At 41.0% G+C, this 12,168-nt stretch overlaps 1 protein-coding gene across 1 annotated transcript in view; it reads right to left on the bottom strand.

Moving 5' to 3' along the window:
* Nucleotides 1-5,119: 5,119 nt before the first annotated feature.
* LOC122945418 (GPI inositol-deacylase-like) overlaps nucleotides 5,120-12,168 on the bottom strand; it is a 657,393-nt gene continuing 650,344 nt past the window's right edge. Inside the window, exons 13-14 of the mRNA XM_044304488.1 lie at nucleotides 5,509-5,586; nucleotides 5,120-5,161 (exon numbers count right to left, since the gene is read on the bottom strand). Coding sequence (XP_044160423.1) covers nucleotides 5,120-5,161; nucleotides 5,509-5,586 — 120 coding nt within the window. The remainder of the gene's footprint in view (nucleotides 5,162-5,508; nucleotides 5,587-12,168) is intronic.

Here is a 12,168-nt window from a genome sequence, read left to right as displayed (position 1 = left end):
GGACGGGAGGGGAAGGACAATACCACTAAGATATTAAGATGTTCTACATTACGCTTCTTACAAAACCACCCCTCTAGTCATGATTGGCACGGATGCTGAAAAAGCATTTGACAGAGTGGACTAGGCATATATCCGTCAGGTTCTCTCTAAATTCCAGCTACCTGAACAGTTTATCAATGCAATGTTCTCCATGTATACGCAGTCTTCAGCATCCGTGTCAGTTAATGGCCTTATGTCCTCCCGCTTCCCAATAAGAAATGGCACGAGGCAGGGCTGCCCACTATCACCTCTTATATTTGTCCTAGTGATGGAGTCACTGCTGCAATCCCTTAGGCAAGATAGTGAGATTAGAGGATTGATGGTAGGAGGGTCATGAATTTAAGCTGGCTGCTTTTGCAGATGATCTACTGATTCTGACCACCAACCCCCTTAGATCCATGCCCAAAATAGTCTCAAAACTCAACCTATTCGGCTCTTTACTAACTTTAAAGTTAACCCCTCAAAATCCCAAATCCTACATGTTGGTCTCTCTCCCCAAGTCTTTCATCCTCCAGGCAAACTCCCCATTCAATTGGCAAACCCAACAACTAACGTACCTAGGAGTAAAGATTCTCCCCCCATTTGCCGGATTTGTTTAGATTAAACTATAAACCCCTCCTAGCATCCATTCAGACTCAATTGGACTCATTGGACTTCCCATACCTCTCCTGGTTTGGGAGAAAAAATTTACTTATGTCCCTAATCTTTCCCAGACTCACTTTTTTGATGCAGGTGCTCCCCATTGAAATCCCTAAATCCTATTTCTTCTCTCTAAATAAACTAATACGCAAATTTATCTGGCAAGGTAAACACCCCCGCATTTCTTTTAGCACCCTGACTAGACCTAAAGCTAAAGGGGGAATTGGGCTCCCTGACCCAGAGACATACCTTAAGGCAGTACAACTTTCTAGAGTTGTAGATTGGATTAGAACCCCGATCCATAAATCCTGGATTATAGTGGAGAATGCCTTTTTACCTACCCCCATCAGGGCCCTTCTGCTGGCTGACAGACCACCTCCTGTGCCAAGCTCTATCCCCAACCCCCTCATTCGCAACACCTTAAAAATCTGGAGATGTTTCTCGTCCCGCTCTGGGGCCCTAACCCTATCTTCCCCTATGCTGTGGATAAAAGATGTTATTAGCTTGGCCCCCAGAGATTTTAGAGATAGCTGCCCTCTTGCTCTGAGGTCCTCGGAGTCGGCTATTACACAGATTCTAGGTCAGGATGGTTGTGTACTCCCTGACTCTGAACTTTTTAAAGCACTGGACATACAGACTCTCAACCCTATTCTTTTGCGATTCCTTAAATCTGAATCCCTCCTTCTTGCAAAGAAAACTTCCCCTCCCTGTGTCGCTAGCTGGTTGAAGAAACGCTAAGCAGCAAGAAATACCCACCGCAAAACCATTTCTACAATATACAAACACTTGATATCTCCCTCTCCAACACTTAAGCCTGCTATAATCGGTATGTGGGAAAAAGACCTTCACCGTACCTTATCACCTAAAACCTTGATCTCTCCACACAGATTATCTAGATGTGTGCGCATTCAGGAAAACAGCTACAAGGTCCTCATGAGATGGTATAGAGCCCCAGATAAGACGTGTCTTTACAATCCCAATGCCCTCGACACCTGCTGGAGATGTAATAAGGCCAAAGGCTCCTTTTTACACATCTGGTGGTCATGTGAGCTAATCAACCCATGGTGGCACAATATTATTTCCTTGTGCAATCAGATCTGCCAGACTTCCTTTCTCTGCACGCCAGATCTTACTCTGTTATCACTAGGCATAAATGGAGTGGGCCCCTTTAAGTCTTCACTCTTTTCTCTCTTAGTAGCAGCAGCTAGACTACTCCTACCTACTCACTGGCTATCTCCTGAGATCCCTAGTACTGAACATTGGGTTAATAAAGTGGACCAAATTTACAGAATGGAGGAGATCTCGCACTGGGAGTCACGCACTAGACATGTTTTTTCTCCAGATCTGGTCCCTATGAAGGTCCTATAGGGGCTTCTCCTAAGCTTTCATCCCCAGCACCCATAGACTAGTCCTTAAGGGTCTGGGCTCCCCCAAACTTATACCCTCCACCTCATGTCACACAAATCTTGTCACAATATACCTGTCACATTGTTACCTTATTTGAATGTTGTGTTCATTTATCCATGATCTATGTGGCCTAATAAGCCTCTTTATCACCCCTCCAATGCTACTTAGAGGCCTTTTGTACTTAAGATTTCTTACTTCATGACATGTACTTTGTACAAAGCTTTTTAATGTTATGTACTTGACAATGTTTATCCCATGAAAATGAAAAACAATAAAAATTGTCAATAAAAAAAAAGTCAGAGTTTTCCAACATTTGCCTGGCTCGTAACACTGTAGCACGGAAAGTAGAAGAATTTTCATCAGATATTAAGAGACAGTTAACGTCAAAAGGAGTTGATTTTGACTGTGATGAAAGCATGTACCTCTCCGACACAGCTCAGTTGAATGTGACTGAAGAGCTACTTGACCCCCAGAGCCTTAAGGACCAAACAAGAGGAACATATGTATTTGTTTCTGTTAGTTCTGCCATAGATGACATGAAACTGCCTTGAAACAAAGTTACTGGGATAATTACTGATGGATCACCTGCCATGGCTGGTGAACGAAGTGGATTATCAACCCTAATCTGTAACAAGGTGATCGAAGAAGGAGGCAAAGCTATTAAACTGCATTGTATCATCCATCAACAAGTTCTCTGTGCTAAACATCTCAAATATGACCATGTTATGAAACCGGTGCTAAAGAGCATTCATTTTATTCACTTTAGAGCCCTTTGCCACCGCCAGTTTAAACAGTTTCTACTGGATATCCAGGCTGAATACAAAGATGTTTGATATCATAACGATGTAAAATGGCTCAGTTGAGGTCTGCACTGCAGCGTTTCTACTCTCTCAGAAAAGAAATTGGAGAATTCTTGGAAACAAAGGGACAACCGATGCAAGAACTATCTGATCCTATTTGGCTGGCTGATTTAGGGTTTCTAGCTGACATAACAAAGCATCTGAATGTACTGAACACGAGTCTTCAGGGCAAAGATGCAGCAGTGAACCAGATTTATTCACACCTCAAAGCCTTTGGAACAAAGCTGCAACTTTTCCAAAAGCAGTTGTCACAAACACCGCCCAATACCATTCATTTTTCAGCGTTGCAGTAAATAATGAACAGTTTTCCACAGGATGATATCAGTGTGCAAACTAGCAGGTATGCAGCAGACATATTATCTCTTGCTGCGGAGTTTAGACGGCACTTTCAAGATTTTGCAGCTATTGAAAAGGAGATCATCCTTTTCTCCTCTCCATTCTCTGTGACCCCGACAATGCTCCAGATCAGCTGCAGCTCAAGCTCATTGACCTGCATTGTGACAGTGAGTTACGCAGTCGGCACCAACAGCTCTCTCTTGTGAAATTTTACAGCCAACTGGATAAGAGCCGAAGAGATTCGAACATTGGCAAAGAAAATGCTGAGCTTGTTTGGCTCAACATATTTGTGTGAGAAGACATTCTCTGTTATGAACCTTAACAAGAATCACATGCGGACAAGACTAAGTGACTCTCACTTGCGTGATATTTTGCGCATCAAAACCACAGCCTTTGAACCAGATCTAGCATATCTGCTGCAGTCCAGATCTCAGTTTCACCCTTTACATTAGTGCAGGCAAGATTTTTTTCAGTTGAGATGAATATGTTGTAAAATCTCAGTTAAAGGGAACCTGTCATCAAATTTATGCTAATCTCACTGAGGGCAGCATAAATTAGTAACATAAATGCTGATTTCAGCAGTGTGCCCCTCCTGAGCTAAAAGTAAGTGGTTGCTGAGAACCACCATCATAATCATTGCAGACAAGGCCTTGAAAAGAGACAAATCTACCTGAGAAGAGTTATGGTTATTCCTAATCTCCTGCTCTCCCTGCCCATCTGCTGATGATTGGCAGTTCTCTCCTAGAGAGAAAGGGAACTTGGTAGAAGACTGTCAGTCATCAGCAGGAGGGCGGGAGAGCAGGAATCTATGAATAACCATGACTCTTCTCAGGTGGCCGTGACTCTTTTCCAGGCCCAGTCTGCAATGATTGTAATGTTGGTTCTCGGCAACCACTTACTTTTAACTTATAAATGACAGAGTGCTGAAATCAATTCACCTGTCTCTACTTTATTCTGCCTTTAGAATAGTATGGGCGGAATAAAGTTGATGACAGGTTCCCTTTAATGTCAGTTTGTCAATCAGTTATAAATATATTTGAACATATGTGTATACTTGGTGTTCTGTTCCTGTTCACATTTTTGGAATTCAAAAGTTAACAGACAACCTTGTAATGTACTGTTTTCGACATATTTCTGCCTCCTGTTTTTTATATTGAAGGCAGAGTGATTTAACACCTGTTTAGATTTGTCATCCAAGTCACAAAATGAAAGGTATGCTGTTTGCAATAACATTTTCATAAAATAGTTAATTTGCATGTAATTTTAATGGTTCAAAGAATGTTGGGCAAAATGGTCGGCCCTCGCACATGTTCACTTCCTCAAATCTGGCCCTCCTCGAAAAAAGTTTGGACACCCCTGCATTACAATAATACAACCGCATGCATCAGTCATGAACTGATTCGGTTGTATTATGTCTTCTACAGCCATGGCGTTTTCTATTGTGCCAGATTGTGTCAGAGAAAATGGATCCGTCCCCAATGACTTACATTTTGTGCCAGGACGGAACCGTTTGGCTCTGCTTCGTCAGGCGGACAGCAAAACACTGCAGGCAGTGTTTTGGTGTCTGCCTCCAGAGCGGAATGGTGACTGAACACAGGCAAACTGATGCATTGTGAGCGTATCCTTTTCCATTCAGAATGCATTAGGGCAAAACTGATCCATTTTGGACCGCTTGTGAGAGCCCTGAACGGATCTCACAAACAGAAAGCCAAAATGCTAGTGTGAAAGTAGCCTATCTCTGTACCCCAGAACCTCCATGACCCGAGGGCCGACCTTTAAGAAGAGTGGAATGCCATGTTTCAGCAGACAATAAATCGGCTTGTGAACAGCATGAGTCATCATTTAACCCGAAAGTAGCGTAGAATATGCTGCAATTTTTCCTGAATGCAGAGATGATCAGTGATAAAGAATGATCATGTGCACATACCCATTGAAATGAATGGGTCAGTATTGAGTCTGGATGCTACCTGTTCACAACACGCACCACATCCATATGGAAAACTCGCTTGTGTATAGAACATTAAAGTTGCCACAACTGAACTTCACAAGACAGATATTTTAAATTGGCAGGCTCTACTTTATTAGGCAATATACCTGGTTTAATAAGGCTGATACTGCTGACACGTGCTCAATAACATTGAATATATTTGGAAGTGAATCGGGCACAGAGGAAAGAAACTAATACAGCAATGACATCGCGTCTAAATTGTCTACATTGAATGATTACCTTGCTGTTATTTGTTGCAGGCAGATAAAGAACAAAATGGGAAGTGTTAAAAAAATCTTCAAGTGTTAAGGTTACAGCCTGTATTGGAAAAAAATATATAAAAAAATACTATTACTTTTATATAAGAGCTTCTACAAAAATAATATAACCAGTGTCAATAATTCAGCAGTAAAATGCGAGGATCAGTTAAACTGTGCCACTAAAAACAAAAATAATACAGTTTAACCCCTTAAGGACTCAGCCCTATTTCAACTTAAGGACTTAGCCATTTTTTGCAAGTCTGACCAGTGTCCCTTTAAGTGCTGATAACTTTAAAAACACTTTGACTTATCCAGGGAATTCTGAGATTGTTTTTTCGTCACATATTGTACTTCATGACACTGGTAAATGTAGTTAAAAAAAATATTTCTTTGCACAAAAAAATACCTAATTTACCAATAATTTGGAAAGTTTGCAAATTTCAAAGTTTCATTTTCTCTACTTCTGTAATACCCCCAAAATTGCAATGACTTTGCATTCCCCATATGTCTACTTCATGTTTGAATTATTTTGGGAATGATATTTAATTTTTTGGGGATGTTACAAGGTTTAGAAGTTTAGAAGCAAATCTTGAAATTTTTCAGAAATTTACAAAAACCCAATTTTTAGGGACAACTACAGGTCTGAAGTCACTTTGCGAGGCTTACATGATAGAAAACACCCAAAAATGACCCCATTCTACACCCCTCAAGGTATTCAAAACTGATTTTACAAACTCCCTTAACCCTTTAGGTGTTGCACAAGAGTTATTGGCAAATGGGGATGAAATTTGAGAATTTCATTTTTTTGCCTAATTTTCCATTTTAACCAATTTTTTCCACTAACAAAGCAAGGGTTAACAGCCAAACAAGACTGTATCTTTATTGCCCTGACTCTGCTGTTTACAGAAACACCCCATATGTGGCCGTAAATTACTGTACGGCCACACAGCGGGGCGTAGAGGGAAAGTTGCGCCGTATGATTTTTGGAAGCCAGATTTTGCTGGACTGTTTTTTTGACACCATGACCCATTTGAAGCCCCCCTGATGCACCCCTAGAGTAGAAACTCCATAAAAGTAACCCCATCTAAGAAACTACACCCCTCAAAGTATTCAAAACTGATTTTACAAACTTTGTTAACCCTTTAGGTGTTGCACAAGATTTAATGGAAAATAGAGATACAATTTCCAAATTTCACTTTTTTGGCAGATTTTCCATTTTAATATTTTTTCCAGGTTCAAAGCAAGGGTTAACAGCCAAACAAAACTCATTATTTATGGCCCTGATTCTGTAGTTTACAGAAACACCCCATATGTAGTCGTAAACTGCTGTACGGTCACACGGCAGGGCGCAGAAGGAAAGGAATGCCACACGGTTTTTGGAAGGCAGATTTTGCTGGACTGTTTTTTTGACACCATGCCCCATTTGAATCCCCCCTGATGCACCTCTAGAGTAGAAACTCCAAAAAAGTGACCCCATTTTAGAAACTACGGGATAGGGTGGCAGTTTTTTTGGTACAAGTTTAGGGTGCATATGATTTTTGGTTGGCAAGGTAACAAGAAATAGCTTTTTGGCACGTTTTTGTTGTTATTTACAACATTCATCTGACAGGTTAGATCATGTGGTAATTTTATACAGGGAGTGCAGAATTATTAGGCAAGTTGTATTTTTGAGGATTAATTTTATTATTGAACAACAACCATGTTCTCAATGAACCCAAATAACTCATTAATATCAAAGCTGAATATTTTTGGAAGTAGTTTCTAGTTTGTTTTTAGTTTTAGCTATTTTAGGGGGATATCTGTGTGTGCAGGTGACTATTACTGTGCATAATTATTAGGCAACTTAACAAAAAACAAATATATACCCATTTCAATTATTTATTTTTACCAGTGAAACCAATATAACATCTCAACATTACACAAATATACATTTCTGACATTCAAAAACAAAACAAAAACAAATCAGTGACCAATATAGCCACCTTTCTTTGCAAGGACACTCAAAAGCCTGCCATCCATGGATTCTGTCAGTGTTTTGATCTGTTCACCATCAACATTGCGTGCCAGCAGCAACCACAGCCTCCCAGACACTGTTCAGAGAGGTGTACTGTTTTCCCTCCTTGTAAATCTCACATTTGATGATGGACCACAGGTTCTCAATGGGGTTCAGATCAGGTGAACAAGGAGGCCATGTCATTAGATTTTCTTCTTTTATACCCTTTCTTGCCAGCCACGCTGTGGAGTACTTGGACGCGTGTGATGGAGCATTGTCCTGCATGAAAATCATGTTTTTCTTGAAGGATGCAGACTTCTTCCTGTACCACTGCTTGAAGAAGGTGTCTTCCAGAAACTGGCAGTAGGACTGGGAGTTGAGCTTGACTCCATCCTCAACCCGAAAAGGCCCCACAAGCTCATCTTTGATTATACCAGCCCAAACCAGTACTCCACCTCCACCTTGCTGGCGTCTGAGTCGGACTGGAGCTCTCTGCCCTTTACCAATCCAGCCACGGGCCCATCCATCTGGCCCATCAAGACTCACTCTCATTTCATCAGTCCATAAAACCTTAGAAAAATCAGTCTTGAGATATTTCTTGGCCCAGTCTTGACGTTTCAGCTTGTGTGTCTTGTTCAGTGGTGGTCGTCTTTCAGCCTTTCTTACCTTGGCCATGTCTATGAGTATTGCACACCTTGTGCTTTTGGGCACTCCAGTGATGTTGCAGCTCTGAAATATGGCCAAACTGGTGGCAAGTGGCATCTTAGGCAGCTGCACGCTTGACTTTTCTCAGTTCATGGGCAGTTATTTTGCGCTTGGTTTTTCCACACGCTTCTTGCGACCCTGTTGACTATTTTGAATGAAACGCTTGATTGTTCGATGATCACGCTTCAGAAGCTTTGCAATTTTAAGAGTGCCTGCATCCCTCTGCAAGATATCTCACTATTTTGACTTTTCTGAGCCTGTCAAGTCCTTCTTTTGAGCCCATTTTGCCAAAGGAAAGGAAGTTGCCTAATAATTATGCACACCTGATATAGGGTGTTGATGTCATAGACCACACCCCTTCTCATTACAGAGATGCACATCACCTAATATGCTTAATTGGTAGTAGGCTTTCGAGCCTATACAGCTTGGAGTAAGACAACATGCATAAAGAGGATGATGTGGTCAAAATACTCATTTGCCTAATAATTCTGCACTCCCTGTAGAGCAGGTTGTCACGTGATACCTAATATGTATACAATTTTTATTTATGTAAGTTTTACACAATGACTTCATTTTTAAAACAAAAAAAAAGTTTTAATGTCTCCATAGTCTAAGAGCCATTGTTTTTTCAGTTTTTGGGTGATTATCTTAAGTAGGGTCTCATTTTTTGTGTGATGAGATGACGGTTTTATTGGCACTATTTTGGGGTGCATATGATTTTGTACTTTTTGATCGCTTGCTATTACACTTTTTGTGACGTACGATGACAAAAAAATTGCTTTTTTTACACCGTTTTTTTTTTTTTTTTTACGGGGGTCACCTGAGGGGTTAGGTCATGTGATATTTTTATAGAGCCGGTCGATACGGACGCGGCGATACCTAATATGTATACTTTTTTAATTTAAGTTTTACACAATGATTTCATCTTTGAAACAAAAAAAAAAAATCATGTTTTAGTGTTTCCATAGTCTAAGAGCCATAGTTTTTTTTTCAGTTTTTGGGCGATTATCTTGGGTAGGGTATGATTTTTGCGGGATGAGATGACGGTTTGATTGGTAATATTTTGGCGTACATGCGACTTTTTTGATCACATTTATTATCTTTTTTGGAAAGTAAGGTGGGCAAAATTTAAATTTCTCATAGTTTTTATTTTGTTATTTTTATGGCGTTCACCGTGCGGGGAAAGTAACATGACTGTTTTATAGATCAGGTCGTTACGGAAGCGGGGATACTAATATGTGTAGTGTATTTTTATTTATTTTTATTCAGTGATAAATGTGTTTTTTTATCTTAACTTTTTCACTATTTTTTTTTTACATTTTTTTGACCCAGACCCACTTGGTTCTTGAAGATCCAGTGGGTCTGATGTCTGTATAATACAGTACAGTATACCATATAGGGTACTGTACTATATTTTACTTACACTTTGTCTGAACAGATCTATGCCTTTAGCATAGATCTTTTCAGCACCATGGACAGCAGGATGCCTGAGAAGGCATCCTGTTACCATGGGAACCTTCCCCGTCTGCTCAGTTGTAGCCACAACTGTGCAGACGGGGAAGGGTAAGGAAAGGGCTCTCGGGGGGCTGTCTGGGGGCTCTCTGCCTCTCCCATCGGGGGGCTGCAAAGGCACAGCAGCCCCCTGATGGGAGAGGGAGGGTTCTCCCTGAGCTGTTAACCTTTCCATACAGCGTTCCCCTATGCCTCATATCATCCTCAGCCTCATATTATCCCTCCATGCCTCATTTTATCAGCCCTCTCGCCTCATTTTATCACCCCCATGCCTCATTTCATCAGCAACCATGCCTCATTCCATCAGCCCCCATGCATCTTTTGACCAGCCCCCATACCTCTTTTGATCAGCCCCTGCCTCATATGGATCAGTCCCCAGCCTCATATCAGCCTCCATGCCTCATTTGATCAGCCCCCATGTCTCATTTGATCAGACCCCATGCCTAATATCAGTCTCCATACCACTTTTGATCAGGCTCCAGCCTCATATAAGCCGCTATGCCTCATTTGGACCATTTCCCAGCCTCATATTAGCCCCCATGCCTTATCTGATCAGCCCCCCATGCCTTCAATTTGATCAGTCCCAAGCCTCATATCAGCCTCCATGCCTTATTTGATCAGACCCCCATGCCTCATTTGATCAAACCCCCATGCCTCATTTGATCAAACCCCCATGCCTCATGTGATTAGCCCCCATGTCTCATTTGATCAGACCCATGGCCTCATTTGATCAGCCCCATGTCTCATTTGATCAGACCCCATACCACTTTTGATCAGCCCCCAGCCTCATATAAGCCCCTATGCCTCATTTGGATAAATTCCCAGCCTCATATCAGCCCCCATGCCTCTTTTGATCAGTCCCCAGCCTCAGATGACATAAATAAAAACACTTACCTCTCCTACTCCGGACGCCACCACTCCTCACCTCCAACCCAATCTTGTTCCTCCTGCCTCGGTTGTGCTGTGACCTCACAGCGTGAGGTCACATAGCATCCTCACGACAGCAGAGGACCAGGAAGCAATGAGTACAGAGCCTTCACTGCTTCTTGGTTCTCCGGTACTAATGACGCTTTTAAGATGTTGCTTCCTTGGGTAATCCCTACTTGCTTCCCTTCATAACAAGCAAAGTACAAAATATTCACGAAGTGCCACCACAAGTGAAATTAACCACTTCCCATCGTAAACAATTTCATTTTTTGTGTTCATTTTTTTACTCCCTGCCTTCCATAACTTTCTCAGCTTTATGCTACCATCACATTATGAGTTTTTTTTGCAGAACAAGTTGTACTTTCTAATATACTTTCTAATATTCCATAAGCTGCACTGGGAAGCCAAAATAAATTATTAATGGGGTGGAACTGGAAAAGATGCGACTGAACTATTGTTTTAATGAGCTTATTTTTTTACGGCGTTCACTGTGTGCAAAATTATCTTTATTCTGCGGGTCAGTACTATCACAGTGATATCAAATTGATATAGTTTTGTTATGTTTTAATATTTTAAAATAATAAACTTGGAAAAAACATCTGTGTATCACCATATTTTGGTTGACAGAAAAAAGAAAAAGTATGGTACCGGGTTAGCCAATACTACATCATTACTTCCATTTTTGTTTTGACATCAATAACTGTTATATTTCCTTCTACAGAGCTGAGTAAGGGCTCTTCTTCTGTGGGGGTGATCTGTAGTTTTTTATTTACTGATTTTGGGGAATGTATAAGTGATTTGAACATGTGATCATAATAGGACTTCCACCATAGACTGTTTATGTGAAGACTGCTCTCTCTGTTCCTATTCAGCCCTATTGAGTTTAATAGGAATTCACTATGGCAGGTCTGGGAGATTTAGTAGTAGTGTTAGAATTTAGCCCCATTAAGTTCAATAGCCATAGCAGCAGAATGGCTACCGCAATATCATCAGGGGAAGGAGGTAGGGAAAGGGGTGGAAAAGTTAATCTGCTCCCAGTAAATGAATCCCGAGATGCCATTGCTTCTATTTGCAGACACTGCTCATGGGCGTCTGATGTGTAGCTCAGTAGTCAAGTCAGGTATGGTGCTCGCTCAGCTCCTGAGCCTTGCTTTATCTTTAAAAGCCCAAAATCCACCACACATACTGTATATGGATAATGTTGATACACAGCAATACACAGTGTACATTCAAACCAATGGGTTGTCTATGTTATTTAGGATAGAACAAGTCCTACAAAGCAAGAAACACTCTTTGTAGTTAACCTTCATTCTGGCCATCTATTAACTTCTCTAGTAGAGTATGAAAATGGATTTTCTTAACTGGTTAAGAATGGTCTGGTATGAAATGGGTTAAAAGAGTTGTTTGGTTGTTGTGAAAAAGGCTGCAAATGTTAATGTAGAAGTTAACAACAACAAAAAAAAACAATAGAAAAAACAGTACTTCCCCTTGCAATCCCCCAGC

Source organism: Bufo gargarizans, chromosome 8, assembly GCF_014858855.1.
Source record: "Bufo gargarizans isolate SCDJY-AF-19 chromosome 8, ASM1485885v1, whole genome shotgun sequence".
Lineage (NCBI taxonomy): Eukaryota > Metazoa > Chordata > Amphibia > Anura > Bufonidae > Bufo > Bufo gargarizans.
Note: the sequence above shows the minus strand (reverse complement) of the source record. Positions and strands in the feature narration are given on the sequence as shown.